Raw genomic sequence first — 17469 nt, forward strand, 5'->3', positions numbered from 1 at the left:
GTTCTGTAGAAGGAAATTAAAGGCAATGAATATACTGTACCTATTACAAGAGTAGTAATAAAGGACTGTATAAATATCTCTGAACGTTTACAGGTTACAAGCTATACAGAGGCAACATGCATAATGCAACAACAAACTATTAAGAACAATATATACAGTGGGGGAAAAAAGTATTTAGTCAGCCACCAATTGTGCAAGTTCTCCCACTTAAAAAGATGAGAGAGGCCTGTAATTTTCATCATAGGTACACGTCAGCTATGACAGACAAAATGAGAGAAAAAAATCCAGAAAATCACATTGTAGGATTTTTAATGAATTTATTTGCAAATTATGGTGGAAAATAAGTATTTGGTCACCTACAAACAAGCAAGATTTCTGGGTCTCACAGACCTGTAACTTCTTCTTTAAGAGGCTCCTCTGTCCTCCACTCGTTACCTGTATTAATGGCACCTGTTTGAACTTGTTATCAATATAAAAGACACCTGTCCACAACCTCAAACAGTCACACTCCAAACTCCGCTATGGCCAAGACCAAAGAGCTGTCAAAGGACACCAGAAACAAAATTGTAGACCTGCACCAGGCTGGGAAGTCTGAATCTGCAATAGGTAAGCAGCTTGGTTTGAAGAAATCAACTGTGGGAGCAATTATTAGGAAATGGAAGACATACAAGACCACTGATAATCTCCCTCGATCTGGGGCTCCACGAAAGATCTCACCCCGAGGGGTCAAAATTATCACAAGAACGGTGAGCAAAAATCCCAGAACCACACGGGGGGACCTAGTGAATGACCTGCAGAGAGCTGGGACCAAAGTAACAAAGCCTACCATCAGTAACACACTACGCCGCCAGGGACTCAAATCCTGCAGTGCCAGACGTGTCCCCCTGCTTAAGCCAGTACATGTCCAGGCCCGTCTGAAGTTTGCTAGAGAGCATTTGGATGATCCAGAAGAGGATTGGGAGAATGTCATATGGTCAGATGAAACCAAAATAGAACTTTTTGGTAAAAACTCAACGCGTCGTGTTTGGAGGACAAAGAATGCTGAGTTGCATCCAAAGAATACCATACCTACTGTGAAGCATGGGGGTGGAAACATCATGCTTTGTGGCTGTTTTTCTGCAAAGGGACCAGGACGACTGATCCGTGTAAAGGAAAGAATGAGTGGGGCCATGTATCATGAGATTTTGAGTGAAAACCTCCTTCCATCAGCAAGGGCATTGAAGATGAAACATGGCTGGGTCTTTCAGCATGACAATGATCCCAAACACACCGCCCGGGCAACAAAGGAGTGGCTTCGTAAGAAGCATTTCAAGGTCCTGGAGTGGCCTAGCCAGTCTCCAGATCTCAACCCCATAGAAAATCTTTGGAGGGAGTTGAAAGTCAGTGTTGCCCAGCGACAGCCCCAAAACATCACTGCTCTAGAGGAGATCTGCATGGCGAAATGGGCCAAAATACCAGCAACAGTGTGTGAAAACCTTGTGAAGACTTACAGAAAACGTTTGACCTGTGTCATTGCCAACAAAGGGTATATAACAAAGTATTGCGATAGACTTTTTATTGACCAAATACTTATTTTCCACCATAATTTGCAAATAAATTCATAAAAAATCCTACAATGTGATTTTCTGGATTTTTTTTCTCATTTTGTCTGTCATCGTTGAAGTGTACCTATGATGAAAATTACAGACCTCTCTCATCTTTTTAAGTGGGAGAACTTGCACAATTGGTGGCTGACTAAATACTTTTTTCCCCCACTGTACATGTCACACAACTCACTTTGGGCATGCAAACCATCCCACAAGTTCAGAGATATGAGTGAGTCCAGTTGATGGGCAGAGAGAGATGTTTCTCTGCCACTGCTTGAGATAGACTGCATGTATTGGGTAACCTGTATAGTCAAGAGGCTGGGCAGATGTCCGTCCCCCTAGTAGCATCCCTTAGCAACCTACCAGGGCACAGTCACACAGGTCAGTAGCCCCATTTATACCTGGTTCTAACTTGCATAATTTGTCCTGACCTTGTCGACATTCTGATTGTCTACTCCTGTATAAAAATGTGGACACAATCAAAGGACACATCGTGATGAGAACATCCTGCCCACCTTTCCGAGGTAGTCGACACATTACATCTGGATATCTTGGTAGTGTAGACATATCTACACAGAGAAAGAATTTAAATCCTCATTATTCCGCCCCCAAATTATTGACAGGTGGCACCATTGACTGATTACATCAATATGTCTTACAATAAATACATATTATTTCGAACGAATAGCTGTGGAATAATTTGCATAAAGGAAGGGGCCAGAATCTGGTCACAATGCAGACACAGTGGATGGATAAGACACATTTTAATACCATGTGTAGACACATTTATGGAAATGTGGGCACAATCCGAATGTAGACAAGATCAAGACAAAGGACCATGTTAGCACCAGGTACAAACAGGGCTAGAGAGTTTGCAAGGCAAGGTACCCCCTAAACTCTAAGGCTCTGGTTGTGGGGGATAGGGAGTGGAGTGGGCAGCTCAGGATTGTGAGGTGCTGAAAACAGTCACCAACCTTCAGGGAATTCGTAACATGCTCTATGTTTTCTATGTAATGAAACTCCTGTGTTCAGAGAGGTCGAAACATCACATCTTAGTGCCTTTCCATGACGCAGGGAAGAGTTGGTCCGGAAGAAGAAAAAAAACGCATTTGTAAACTTTTAACTCTGAATCAGATATTTCGACCCGGTGGATGAACTTTGTGTCTAGAGTGATGACAGTTTGAACAGCACCTCGCTGTTAGTGCACGGTGGCTTACGTATTTACGCATGAGGTGCGAAGGAATGTCCCCATAAAATACCCAGTTCATGACTAATGGGGACCAGGGACAGTCAAGAAGTTAATAAGAAGCCATCTACTTGTTGTACAATCGTGGCCAAAAGTTGAGAATGACACAAATATGAATTTACACAAAGTTTGCTGCTTCAGTGTCTTTAGATATTTTTGTCAGATGTTACTATGGAATACTGACGTATAATTACAAGCATTTCAAGTGTCAAAGGCTTTTATTGACAATTACATGAAGTTGATGCAAAGAGTCAATATTTGCAGTGTTGACCCTTCTTTTTCAAGACCTCTGCAATCCGCCCTGGCATGCTGTCAATTAACTTCTGGGCCACATCCTGACTGATGGCAGCCCATTCTTGCATAATCAATGCTTGGAGTTTGTCAGAATTTGTGGATTTTTGTTTGTCCACCCACCTCTTGAGGATTGACCACAAGTTCTCAATGGGATTAAGGTCTGGGGAGTTTCCTGGCCATGGACCCAAAATATCGATGTTTTGTTCCCCGAGCCACTTAGTTATCACTTTTGCCTTATGGTAAGGTGCTCCCTCGTGCTGGAAAAGGCATTGTTCGTCACCAAACTGTTCCTGGATGGTTGGGAGAAGTTGCTCTCGGAGGATGTGTTGGTACCATTCTTTATTCATGCCTGTGTTCTTAGGCAAAATTGTGAGTGAGCCCACTCCCTTGGCTGAGAAGCAACCCCACACATGAATGGTCTCAGGATGCTTTACTGTTGGCATGACACAGGACTGATGGTAGCCCTCACCTCGTCTTCTCCGGACAAGCTTTTTTCCGGATGCCCCAAACAATCGGAAAGGGGATTCATCAGAGAAAATGACTTTACCCCAGTCCTCAGCAGTCCAATCGCTGTACCTTTTGCAGAATATCAGTCTGGCCCTGATGTTTTTCCTGGAGAGAAGTGGCTTCTTTGCTGCCCTTCTTGACACCAGGCCATCCTCCAAAAGTCTTCGCCTCACTGTGCGTGCAGATGCACTCACACCTGCCTGCTGCCATTCCTGAGCAAGCTCTGTACTGGTGGTGCCCCGATCCCGCAGCTGAATCAACTTTAGGAGACGGTCCTGGCGCTTGCTGGACTTTCTTGGGCGCCCTGAAGCCTTCTTCACAACAATTGAACCGCTCTCCTTGAAGTTCTTGATGATCCGATAAATGGTTGATTTAGGTGCAATCTTACTGGCAGCAATATCCTTGCCTGTGAAGCCCTTTTTGTGCAAAGCAATGATGACGGCACGTGTTTCCTTGCAGGTAACCATGGTTGACAGAGGAAGAACAATGATTCCAAGCACCACCCTCCTTTTGAAGCTTCCAGTCTGTTATTCGAACTCAATCAGCATGACAGAGTGATCTCCAGCCTTGTCCTCGTCACTCACACCTGTGTTCACAGAGAATCACTGACATGATGTCAGCTGGTCCTTTTGTGGCAGGGCTGAAATCCAGTGGACATTTTTTTTGTTTTTTGGGGGGATTCAGTTCATTTGCATGGCAAAGAGGGACTTTGCAATTAATTGCAATTCATCTGATCACTCTTCATAACATTCTGGAGTATATGCAAATCGCCATCATACAAACTGAGGCAGCAGACTTTGTGAAAATGAATGTGTGTCATTCTCAAAACTTTTGGCCACGACTGTAGATGCAAATACTATATTTAGTAGCGAGCAACTGAAGAAAGACATCCAATAGAAATTAAAGTAAGTCAACTATTTGCCTAAATATAGGGATAATGATGTGCTTTGATATACTGTATCGGAGAACTCTTCTAGGCTTAATGCATTATTGAATGTTATTTTCATTAATAACCGGTGGTTGAAAAGTAACAATGGCATGATTATTCTAATTCTCATTTTGTAGGAACATGTACCCTTTGACGCATGTATATTGGTTTACTAGGGTGCTTTTACAGTAGCATACAAATATTTTCCTCAAAATACTTGATATAAAGTCGACATTTTATTGTTAGTTTTCAGACCTCAACGACTCTTTTGCTCGCGCTGCTCTTGGTTAAATTAACGTCTCATTCTTGGAGCGCGCCCCAGGTAACCACATTTTACTCGCATCCTACAGACCGCTCAAAACCAACATTTTGGTTGATTAAAAGTGCATTGAATAAAAGTTACAATAACATCTATTGTCTGTACTTGGTTTCAGCGGAGAAACTGAACTCCTTGGGCGATACTGTACTTAAAAGGCGCGCGTAAGAAAGATCTTTCTCTTTTTAAAGTGACTGTGTAACGTCTACGGTTATCCTTATCGTTAGGCAATACATTTGTGTGTGCATTTGTTCCATATGTGAATTTTTAATTAGTATGTAGTGGCCTTGTGGTTAGAGTGTCCGCCCTGAGATCGGAAGGTTGGGAGTTCGATCCCTTTGCCAAGTCATACCAAAGACTGTAAAAGTGGGACCCAATACCTCTCTGCTTGGCACTCAGCATTAACGAGACAGATTGCGGGTTAGGCCCTGCGATAGACTAGCGTCCTCTTCAGGGTCAAGCTGCCTCGCGCTACAGGAACACAAGATGAGCCCTTCCGGCTCGTTTGTGCAAGGGTAATTACATTATTGTTGCCAAAGTTATAGAAAGGGATTTTGTTAACTGTGTAAAGAATGGCCCACCAGTTGTATGAAAGGTTTAGCAAAATATTTAAAAGGACAGTCCATGTATTGGTCCTAATTTGTTAGAGCGAGGACATTATCGTTTCATATCAGAGGGCAGAAAAGGGGACGCTTTACAATTAGGTGAGCAATGAGCATGATTCTCTCTCCGTTGTAGCTTCCTCCATAGCACATTTGTCCCATAATTTCTAATCAGCTGAATATGTGTGGATTGTATGTGTCTCTATAGAATATATTGCTCGATATGAGTCGTGTGTGTGTTGTCTCTTCAGGGACCAGCAGTGAAAACACAGATTGGTCTCCGGTTGCATCAGGTCTCCTAAAACCTGTCATACATTTGTGTTCTTTCCGGTCAGGGAAATTTCAGATCTATATTTTCAAGACCAACCAATGTGGAAAACCAACTATGTTGAACGATGGTTTGTTAATGTGAGCATCTTTATATGTTCCGTTGATGCGTCTAATAACAATGTTATTTTTGAGCTCATTGAATACAATTATATTCCATAACTTGCAAATGTCATTTATTAAGAGAAATCATGAAATATTTGATAGTCCAATTGTATTGACACTGTCTTCTGCTGGACTCATTTTTAAAAGGGGTTTCCCCTCAAAGTCAACACTGACAGGTGATTAGAAGAAGAAAAAAACATGTCTATGCCTGTCCTCAGGCTACTTACAGTAACTCTGGTGACACAGGACTGTCACGCCACCATAATTAACAGCAGTAACACCCCTCTGAACACCATTCGGCCCCACTTCACCATGGTCACACGATGTTTACATTCTCCTCACTGTGAGAGGTTGCCCCATCACACTGATGTGGGATGACACATTTCTACTGGTCAGACTGAGGGCACATGCCATGGTGTGTTGTTAGGACAGTACTGTGACACTCCAGAGCTCAATCTGAGCATGAGTGGGGAAAAAAACTGTTGCTGTACATAGTATATTGTGTTTGTACATGCATGTATGAAATAATCATGAAAATACAGAAATTATGCTTCTAAATCTGAACCAAATAAATTGTTGATTAATAACGGTTTCAATCATTCTGAAAACAAAAGATTGGAGGACTTTATTCATTCCAACACCAATACACTTTTATTTTACACATCCAACATGATAAATAAGCCTTCACTTTAAAAAGGGAACAATTACTGAAGCATTTGCTGATCCCACATCTGAATGATACATGGTGTTTATATAGCCTAGCACTTTTCCTGGTTTTTATATAGCGCTTTTTCAGGGAAACGAAGACACTTCAATCGGCACCTTTTCCAGTTAAGCAGCCATGTGCAAAGTAACGCTAACACTTAATGCTCTTGACCTTGAGACCAAACACCCAGATGACAGGAAAGCTATGAAGATTACAAGTGTGTAAGATAACAGCAGTGACACTGTGAAAGTGTATTTTTGGAACCTGTGTAATTTTTTTAACCGTGTGGCTCAGTTGTTAAAGGGCAACTGCACTTCCTGATTATCTCTCGTGTTAGATTTGGTTCATTAGAAATGCTAGAGGCCATGACTGAATTCAAACTTGAGTTGGTTTCTGGGTCTGGTATGATGTGGGTGTCTTGTGTGTGTTTGTAGGTGGGAAGAGTTAGTCAAATTATTTAGCCAATTAGCTTCAGCCAGCTGGTGTGCGACTATGGCAAAGTTGGTTTCTCTTTAACGTGAAAATATTGTCTCCAAACACCTTTTAGTTCTCTCATCAAATGCTTTCAATATTTGTATATACATTTTTTTAAATGCTAATTAGTTTGAGGTTTTTAAGTCATTGACATTTTAACATATTGGCCCATGTACATTGTGTAATTTATTGATGGTCCCTAACTAGCCCAATATGGATATCGAAAGTAAACCCAAATTTATCATCGGCATTAAGATTGGATCATTTGCAGCTTTACCTCCCGAATTGATGATTAATTTTGTGCTGCCAGCTGCGGGCAGGAATGAAACAAACCCAACTTTCATTTACGTTGTGATGCAGTCACGACCACAAGTCTCAACATTTCGGATGAGACTGACTTTATGACCAAAATTATCCCATTTACACTTTGTAGTAAATTTGCCACATAGGCGGTTTTATAAATGAGAAGTTGTTTTTTTAGGGGCAGTTGCTCTTTAAGAGCGAGGCTAGCAATGCAAAAGTTGTGGATTTAATTCCCACATGGATCAAAAAAACATATTAGAACTATATGCAATCACTGTACTGTAAGTCGCTTTAGATACAAGCGTCCGTCTGCTAAGTGGCATATGTTGAGTAATAGGTGATAAGGAGAGTTGGGGCTATGTCCCAATTATCTCTCCTTTCTCCCAAAGTGTGCACTTGATTTTAGATTTGTGGGAAGTAGTGACACACTAGAGGAGAAAGGAGATATTATTGGGACACACCCTAGGGGTTGAGTGGAATGTGGCGCCCCTTGGTGTTCTGTTAGCGTTGCTACAGGTCCGTCAGGTCCTTCTGGATGTCCCACAGTGTGTCAGCGCTCTGTTTTATTTGGCCGATCTCGTCGTCCGTCAGGGTCATGTTGACCACGCTGGCCACGCCCCCAGCATTCAGCACGCACGGCAGGCTCAAGTACACCTCGTCATCGATCCCGTACATGCCCTGTCGAGCAACGGCATCATCTCCTTGAGTTTTGTGCATAGGTGTGTACATGTCTATATGCATGTTTGTTTATCTGTTACATACCTATTGTGGAAGCAGTTACATACAACAGACTGTGCGTTGTCAGGGAAGAACCGCACACCTCCAGTGGTGTGAGAAGGCACAAGGCCCAAGTGTGCGTACAGTACGTGTATGGAGTGTGTCTCTCACCTTCACCATTGTGGAGACAGGGTGGATCCTGTTCATGTTCCTGATGAGGCTCTCAGTGAGGTCAGCTACACTCAGGCCAATGGCCCAGTTAGTATAGCCCTTCAACTTGATCACCTCATAGGCACTGGAACACACAATTACATTTTTTTATTTTAGTAGCCTTGAGGTTTGAGAAGCGGGCAGGTAACCAGATGGTTGCCAGTTCGAATCCCAGGGCCGACAGGGAAAAATCTTGTGGAAGTGATCAGACTGCAGTTGTGCCCTTGGGCTCAATATATCCAGGACTCCATTACAGTGAGAGCCAAACTACAGGTATGAGAATGACTCAAATACACTCAGAAAAAAATTGTTCCAAAAGGGTTCTTCGGCTGTCCGCATTGGATAATTTTTTGGGGTTCCAGGTAAAATTCCATGTAGAACCCTCTGTGGAAAGGGTTCTACATGGAACCCAAAACGGTTCTACTTGGTGCCAAAAGGGTTTTACCTGGAACAAACAAGGGTTCTTCAAAGGGTTCTCCTATGGCAGCGTTCCCCAAACTCGGTTCTGCGGACCCCAAGGGGTGCATGTTTTGGTTTTTGCCCTACCACAACACAGCTGATTCAAATAATGATCTCATCATCAAGCTTTGATTATTTGAATCAGCTGTGTAATGCTAGGGCATAAACCAAAACGTGCACCCCTTGTGGTCCCCAGGACTGAGTTTGGGAAACCATGTCCTGATGACTCCAGGCTGTCCCCAGTCCACCTGGTCGTGCTGCGGCTCCAGTTTCAATTGTTCTGCCTGCGGCTATGGAACCCTGACCTGTTTACCGGACGTGCTACCTTGTCCCAGACCTGCTGTTTTCGACTCTCCCTCTCAGACCTGCTGTTTCGAACCTCTGAATGCTCTGCTATGAAAAGACAACTGACATTTACTCCTGAGGTGCTGACCTGTTGCACCCTCTACAACCACTGATTATTATTTGACCCTGTTGGTCATCTATGAACGTTTGAACATCTTGAAGAACAATCTGGCCTTAACGGCCACGTACTATTATAATCTCCACCCGGCACAGCCAGAAGAGGACTGGCCACCCTTCAGAGCCTGGTTCCTCTCTAGGATTATTCCAAGGTTACTGCCTTTCTAGGGAGTTTGTCCTACTCACTGTGCATTGCTTGCTCTCTGGGGTTTTAGGCTGGGTTTCTGTAAAAGCACGTTGTGACATCTGCTGATGTAAAAAGTGCTTTATAAATACATTTGATTTGTCCTACAGGGACAGCCGAAGAACCCTTTTAGGTTCTAGATAACACCTTTTTTCCCCCCTAAGAGTGTATACAACAGAAGTAATAGAGGTAATAGTTTGTGTTGGTACGGTGCTGTGTACATTACCTGTCAACCACCTGTTTGTGAGTCTCCTTCCAGTTCTCCTGGTCAGCATCAGTACCGATGTCAGGGTTCAGTGTCTGCAGGTTGACACCTGCTACGTTAGTGCCGCTCCACACAGGGACTGGAACACACACCCACCCCAAAAAAACGTGATCCTGTGTTTTATATATATTTCCACACTGTGGATTTGTGAAAATTATGATAATGCCCTTTTAGTGTAAGAGATGTTTGAAAAGACCGCCTGAAATTTTTGCCCGTTTTGGTGGGAGTGAGTTTTGGCCTACCTAGTGACATCAAGAAACCTCTACCCATAACAGCTAGTTCTCCCCTCCCACTCCCAGACAGTCCTAGCTAAATTTTTTCTAAGAAGCTATTTTGGACCATTTTAATTAAAAACAATTACAGTAAGGTACTTAATTGTTACCCACAAATGATTTGACATAGAGATAAAAATAGCTGCACTGGACCTGTATGTCCCAGACAGCCCAGATTAACAGATCTCTGTCCCTCACCTTTATCACAGTAACCCTCAAGAATGGGGTCGCTGCTACTTATAGTCTAAGAATTCAGTAGCACATTAGAATGGAATACACACGTCTTCAGACTTCCTGAGTGTATTCTTTAACGCTTTTTGGCTTACTACATGATTCCATATGTGTTATTTGATACTTTTGATGTCTTCACTATTATTCTACAATGTAGAAAACAGTAAAAATAAAGAAATACCTTGGAATGAGTAGGTGTCCAAACCTTTGACTGGTACTGTACGTACGTGTTTATGGTTAATAATTAGGACAAAAAAAAAAAAATCTAAATATATTTTATATTTGAGATTCTTCAAAGTAGCCACCCTTTGCCTTGATGACAGCTTAGCACACTCTTGGCATTCTCTCAACCAGCTTCGTGAGGTAGTCACCTGGAACGCATTTCAATTAACAGGTGTGTCTTGTTAAAAGTTAATTTGTGGAATTTCTTTCCTTAATGCGTTTGAGCCAGTCAGTTGTGTTGTGACAAGGTCGGGTGGTATACAGAAGATAGCCCTATTTGGTAAAAAACCAAGGGCCTATTATGGCAAGAACAGCTCAAATAAGCAAAGAGAAACAACAGTCCATCATTACTTTAAACATGAAGGTCAGTCAATCCGGAAAATGGCAAGTTTTTTTTCAAGTGCAGTCGCAAAAACCCATCAAGCGCTATGATGAAACTGGCTCTCATGAGGACCCCCACAGGAAAAGAAAGACCCAGAGTTACCTCAGCTTGGAGGATAAGTTCATTAGAGTTACCAGCCTCAGAAATTGCAGCCCAAATAAATGCTTCACAGACTTCAAGTAACAGACATCTCAATATCAACTGTTCAGAGGAGACTGCGTGAATCAGGCCTTTATGGTCGAATTGCTGCAAAGAAACCACTACTAAAGGACACCAATAATAAGAAGAGACTTGCCTGGGCCAAGAAACAGGAGTAATGGACATTAGACCGGTGGACATCTGTCCTTTGGTCTGATGAGTCCAAATTTGAGATTTTGGTACCAACCGCTGTGTCTTTGTGAGACGCAGAGTAGGTGAATAGATGATCTCCGCATGTGTGGTTCCCACCATGAAGCATGGAGGTGGTGGTGTGATGGTGCTTTGCTGGTGACACTGTCTGTGATTTATTTATAATTCAAGACACACTTAACCAGCATGTCTACCACAGCATTCTGCAGAGATACACCATCCCATCTGGTTTGCGCTTAGTGGGACTGTCATTTGTTTTTTAACAGGACAATGACCCAACACACCTCCAGGCTGTGTAAGGGCTATTTGACCAAGAAGGAGAGTGATGGAGTGCTGCATCAGATGACCTGGCCTGCACAATCACCTGACCTAAACCCAATTGAGATGGTTTGGGATAAGTTGGACCGCAGAGTGAAGGAAAAGCAGCCAACAAGTGCTCTGCATGTGGGAACTCCTTCAAGACTGTTGGGAAAGCATTCCAGGTGAAGCTGGTTGAGAGAATGCCAAGAGTGTTCAAAGGGTGGCTACTTTGAACAATCTAAAATATTTTGATTTGTTTAACACTTACTTCTACATGATTTCATAGTTTTGATGTCTTCACTATTATTCTACAATGTAGAAAATAGTAAAAATAAAGAAAATCCCTTGAATGAGTAGGTGTGTCCAAACTTGACTGGTACTGTACGTATGCATGCACACACACACACTCACCACTGGTGTCTCCGTGTTCTCCCAGGATCCATCCGTTGAAGCTGGTAGCATGGATGCCCAGTTTGTCGGCCATCAGGTAACGGAAACGGGCAGAGTCCAGGTTGGTGCCGCTGCCGATGACACGGTGCTTGGGCAGGCCGCTCAACTTCCAGGTCACGTAGGTCAGCACATCAACTACAGCCAGGGAGAGATTTCTGTGGTTAGACTTACATAACAAGTCGTTGGATGAACACTACTGTATCTGATGTGTGAGTTTGTATCTGTGTTAGTGTGTATCTATGTGAGTGTAGCTGGGATGTGTAAGCGTTTGCATTCAAGTGTGTGTGTAGGTACTACAGTATATGTAGGTGTGAGTGTCTGCAGAGCCATATATTTATATATCTAAATAAATGGCTCTGAGTCTATGGTGTCTGTGTGTGAGAGTGTACTAGGTGTGTGTTTATTTAAGTGTGTATGTACCAGTGGAGGCTGGTGGGAGGAGCTATAGGAGGACGGGCTCATTGTAATGGCTGGAATGGAATGGAGTCAAACATGGTTTCCATATGTTTAATACCGTCCATTAATTCCATTCCGGCCATTACAATGAGCCTGTCCTCCTACAGCTCCTCCTACCAGCCTCCACTGGTATATACAGTATGCATATTGGAGTTTACCTGGGTTGGAGACCACGATGATGATGCACTTGGGGGAGTGTTTTATGATCTGGGGGATGATGTGTTTGAAGATGTTGACGTTCCGCTGAACCAGGTTCAACCTGCTCTCTCCCTCCTGCTGACGAACGCCCGCTGTTACCACGACGATACGAGAGTTCGCCGTCACAGAGTAGTCTGACCGTGGGAGAACATTAATCAATGAGAGTACTGTGTATCATTTGTGTCTAGTATTTTTTCAGTAATTTGTCATATCATTAATAGATCTAATGGCAGGACTATTACATGTCAAAGTGGGATTTCAGAAATTGCTTTGAGAAACTTCATTCATACATTTCCCTTTCACCCTTTTCCCATCTCCCTTTCATACACTTCCCCTCTCAGTGAGAGTACTTCATTTAACACACAGACATTTGACATGCAGATGGTGTCCATCTTGGTTTTCTGGTTTCCTGGTGCCCAATTGCTACACACTCACCTTTACTGGCGACTATCTTGGGCGTTTTGAGGAAGAGGCTGCCATGCTGCAGATCCATCATCTCTCCCTTCAACTTGTCCTCCATCACATCCACCAAGGCCAGCTCATCAGCCAGCTCCTGAAGAGAGAGAGAAAGAGAAGGGGTGTAAGATGTCATGAATGTACAATGAATGTGCAGTTATTCTTTCCACCTTGACTTCACCATGATGGGCATTTGGGGAATAAAACTATATTTCAACCATTGACCCATAATGTCTTTGCATGACTTCAAACATAAATTACTCCTAACTCATTGGCCACATTGCTGCAGCTATCATCCCGAATTACGTTGGTAACACTGCCTAGGAATAATACTCAATTTATAACAGATTATAAACACATTTACAATCGCTTCTGAGCTAATATCAGTCTAAGCAATGACAGTCAATTACACATATTCTGCATGTGCATGTCTAAAAGCCTATGTTTTATAGTATAGCAATAAAGTATTAAACATTATAATAACACTAATAAAGAGGGAATGGATAGACGTGTAATATTGAGAGAAGATCAGTAGGCAGAGAGTAAGCTTGCCCTGAGACATGACAGTAGACTCCTATGGCATCTAAGGAGTCTACAGCCATGTCTCAGGGCAAAGAGTAATCCAGTGTCAGTGCGGTAGACTAAACACTATAATACTGTATAATACTGTAGCACTAGGGGGTAAAGTGGGGATAGTAATCTGACAGGAGTATAAACACAGCAGGTCTTTTCTTACCCTGAGCAGGATACTGACAGCACAGGCCATGCCCACCTGGCCGACGCCCACCACTGTCACCTTGTTCCTGGAGGGCTCAGGGGTCCCACTGAACAGGGGAGTGATGAGCTTCTGAAGGATAGAGGCCATGTTCAATGCTATGAAGAGAGAAAGGGGAAGAGAGAGGTGGAGAAACAGAAGTGGTCTTTCACATGTCCAAAGTCATACAACAAATGGTCATCTGCTTCCTTTCCTTTCCCCCTGTAGCTTCGTTGGTAGATCGTGGCTCTTGCAACGCCTGGATAGTAGGTTAGATTCCTGGGACCAACCATACTTTACATTTTTTTATGTATGCAAGTCGCTTTGGATAAATGGCATACATTATAAACCCTATCAATCAAGCTGGCCAAATACGTTGGTGGACCTTGGTAGGGTGAATTTAGGTTTCACTAAGTAAGTAATGCATTCATAAAAAAAACAGCCTGCGTTGCTTTAAAACGCAGCACTGCACGGAGATTACAGATGAAGGTTTAACACATTTGATTCTACAGCTCGTAGTCCTGTGTGACTTTCACCTCCTACACCCATTTCTTACACACACATCAACAGCTGAGCTCCAACCCTTAGAACCGAGGAGAGCTGATACTTGCAGGACACCCTGAACTTCCCCAGGTATAAGACAACAAATACTTGCTTTGTTTGACGATGCTCCGAGCTGCGAGGTATAAATACCACCATGTAATCAACATGTCAGACTAGACGAGAGCTACGGTGCCTTCCCCCTGCATCCACAACACCTCACACAACGGCTGTATCCAAATCCAGACAGGGAAGGAATCAGATAGGTGAGCTGCAGCACTACAATCAGTGCATGTGACACAGGCCTAAAACGAGGGTGCACTACAAAAAGCGCCGGTGACAGCACAGAGCTCTACTGTAGTTTGCTGCTGCTCTTCCTCTCCCTCCTGTGCTCCAACGGCCTGGTGAAGGCTCTACTAATCGGATGCCAAACTTGACTGCAGGCTGTTAAAGGAGTTATCCTGTAATCCTGTAATGTCACAGGCTTCATCTGGTGCACTCGTCCTGCTTCTCTGATGACTATAGACGATATGTATGCAGTATATGGGCAGTGCTAAACAAACTGGGAATTATGCATAGCGCATAATGTGTTATAAAGAGGGTTTTATTCCTAGGCAGTGTTACCAACATAATTCTTTCTCGGGATGATAGCTGCAGCAATGTGGCCAATGAGTTAGGAGTAACTTTTTTTTTTTTAAATCATGCAAAGACATTATGGGTCAATGGTTGAAATACAGTTTTATTCCGCAAACGCCCATAATGGTGAAGTCAAGGTGGAAAGAATAAAGTGCAGGGTAGTGCCGCAAAATTGTCAATCTATTGCAAGTGAATGTTGAATGACATCGTCCTCCAGTATGGCGTGCATAAATACATTGAGAGATAATGCGCTTGATCCTTATCCGTTTGGCAAGGTCATCCGTGTAGGCCATGAACAATACATTGTTTCCATTATAATATGTTGGATTACTAGAAAACCAAATATAATTGTGCATGCAGTAAAGATGATACTAGGCAGACCATACAATAGATGAATGAGATGGGACGACCACTGTTCAATTTGCGCAATTCATTATCTCTTGGGCATGGCACGTCGCCAACACATTCAACTTCAAAACAGTCCCACTTTCGCAAGGCAGACAGACAGTCATTCCATCATCGCTCAATCTGCTAAATAGACAATATGGCCGAGGGTAGACGACGTCGGAGATAAAATAAGGGGCTAAATTTGCAGAGACGCATAACTTTAAATTGATATCTAAAGAATATGACGAGGCGCGCGTACATATTTGAATCATAAACGTTATACACAATCTTAAGAGCATTTTGTTTGGATAGGCAAGAACAATTCTAGAATGCGATGCGAATTTTATTTATGCCTAACAAAATTATAATAAATAGGCTTTAGTCTATTAATAAATCACCACAATTTTATAAAGCACGATACACTAATCGTCCATAACATGACATTCAAAACTAATTTGAAGGAAAACATCTTCAGTACACACATCCTTTTTCCTTGATAAAAATTGCCCTCTGTCCCAGAGAGAACGCACTGCGTGGGATTCTGGTTGCTCTTGTCGGGATGGATTTAAAGCGGAAGCTGTCGCCAAAGAGAGATAGATGCGACAATTAAGCAGTGTGGTAAAGTACTTAGATACTACTTCAAAATAATTTGACGTAAGTAGTTTTTTGCAGAATCTGTATTTGACAACTTTTACTTCACTACATTCCTAAAGAAAATAACGTACTTTTTACTCCATACATTTTCCCTGACACACAAAAGTACTTGTAATTGCTAAAATAAACTTAAGTATTGAAAAACTATATAAATCATTTAAAATTCCCTATATTAAACCAGAAGGCACCATTTTCTTTTTTTAAATTTACGGATAGCCAGTGGCACACTCCAACACTTAGACATCATTTACAAACTATGCATTTGTGTTTAGTGAGCGCCACATCAGAGGCAGTTGATGACCAGGGATGTTCTCTTGATAGGTGCATGAATTTGACCATTTTCCTGACCTGCTAGTAACATTTACTTTTGATACTTAAGTATATTTAAAACCAAATACTTTAGACTTTTACTCAAGTAGTATTTCACTGTGTGAATTTCACTTTTACTCGAAAAATGTTCTATTAGCGTATTACATTTACATTTTAGTCATTTAGCAGACGCTCTTATCCAGAGCGACTTACAGTAGCGTATCTTTACTTTTACTCAAGTATGACAATTGGGTACTTTTTCCACCACTGCAATTAAGTAGCCTTAAATTAGTTACACCTCACATAACACCTTGTGTACTGTGTTCAAAATTCGAATGTTCCTGTTGCTTTTTTCTTACCAATCAATGACATCACAAGGCCTTAATCAGGATACCACGATGAATCAACCAATAGCCTAAATATCCAGGGTCAATAGGCTGATTGAAATTGCAGCAGTGCATCATATAGGCTCAGGTAGCCCATGTACAGATGGGTATTGCACACCACCATAGGTTAATAGCGCATGCTTCACATACTTCGACACCCCAAAATCAGACACTGGTTATTGGTATTGGACCCTCTCACCACTGCTCTTTCACTTGTTCCAAAATCTAAATTAAAGTATATTTACAGTAAGTCTTACCCTTGACTTGTCGTCTTCTGTCTCCTAGTCCTCTCTCCTTGCCTGCCTGCTGCCTCCTGAGTGCAGGTAATCAACTCTAAGCCCTAAACTTCCATCCCCCACAGGAAGTGTACTTCCTCTAATGGGTGACCTGACATGTCAGCTGTTTGTGTACTTCACCCTGAGACTCTTTCAAATACCAAAATGCTGTCACCTCTTATCTGTACTGATCTGAAAACCCACCCTAATGATGAACTTCCACCAGTTTTCACCTGTCAAGCCTTTTTACAATCGGTGCAGAAGGAGTCAACGGATTTGTCTAGGGACTCATCTTTCTGAAGGATTCAATCCCCTCCTGGATCAAGATCCCAGTTGTCTAAGTTGTTTTGAGCAATTAAAAATGGAACCCCTTGTGCGCACTTCTGGTAATACCGTGTACCCCGGTATGGTACACAAACCGGAGGAAAATCTAGATACCACCCAACCCTATAAATATGTAGTTGTTTTAGGCGATGGTGCAAAAAAAATCTGACTTTTGAAAGTCTTATCACAACCCCATAT

The 17469-nt window shown here is 42.4% G+C and overlaps 1 protein-coding gene and 1 long non-coding RNA gene across 2 annotated transcripts; one reads left to right on the top strand and one right to left on the bottom strand.

Moving 5' to 3' along the window:
- Positions 1–1686: 1686 nt before the first annotated feature.
- On the top strand, positions 1687–13230 carry LOC145861072 (uncharacterized). Its single transcript, XR_014380835.1, has 3 exons — positions 1687–4538; positions 11883–12018; positions 12932–13230. It is a non-coding gene; the product is annotated as an uncharacterized LOC145861072 (long non-coding RNA).
- ldhbb (lactate dehydrogenase Bb) lies at positions 6552–17021 on the bottom strand. Its single transcript, XM_014147734.3, has 8 exons — positions 16930–17021; positions 13743–13879; positions 12986–13103; positions 12511–12684; positions 11858–12031; positions 9653–9770; positions 8283–8406; positions 6552–8072 (listed from the first exon to the last, which is right to left on the bottom strand). Exons 2-8 carry the CDS (start codon positions 13869–13871, stop codon positions 7905–7907), a joined length of 1005 nt encoding a protein of 334 aa, XP_014003209.2. The 5' UTR covers positions 13872–13879; positions 16930–17021; the 3' UTR covers positions 6552–7904.
- Between the last annotated feature and the right edge of the window lie 448 nt (positions 17022–17469).

Source organism: Salmo salar, chromosome 16 (assembly GCF_965601325.2).
Source record: "Salmo salar chromosome 16, fSalSal1, whole genome shotgun sequence".
Taxonomy (NCBI): domain Eukaryota; kingdom Metazoa; phylum Chordata; class Actinopteri; order Salmoniformes; family Salmonidae; genus Salmo; species Salmo salar.

Excerpts from the sequence above, each read along its gene's own strand:
- ldhbb (XM_014147734.3), bottom strand. The coding sequence starts at position 13,871 with ATGGCCTCTATCCTTCAGAAGCTCATCACTCCCCTGTTCAGTGGGACC. Across the intron at positions 12,032-12,510 it reads CATCGTGGTCTCCAACCCAG|TTGATGTGCTGACCTACGTG; the intron begins GTAAACTCCAAT and ends CCCTGGCTGTAG. Across the intron at positions 8,073-8,282 it reads CTGTCTCCACAATGGTGAAG|GGCATGTACGGGATCGATGA; the intron begins GTGAGAGACACA and ends GTTGCTCGACAG.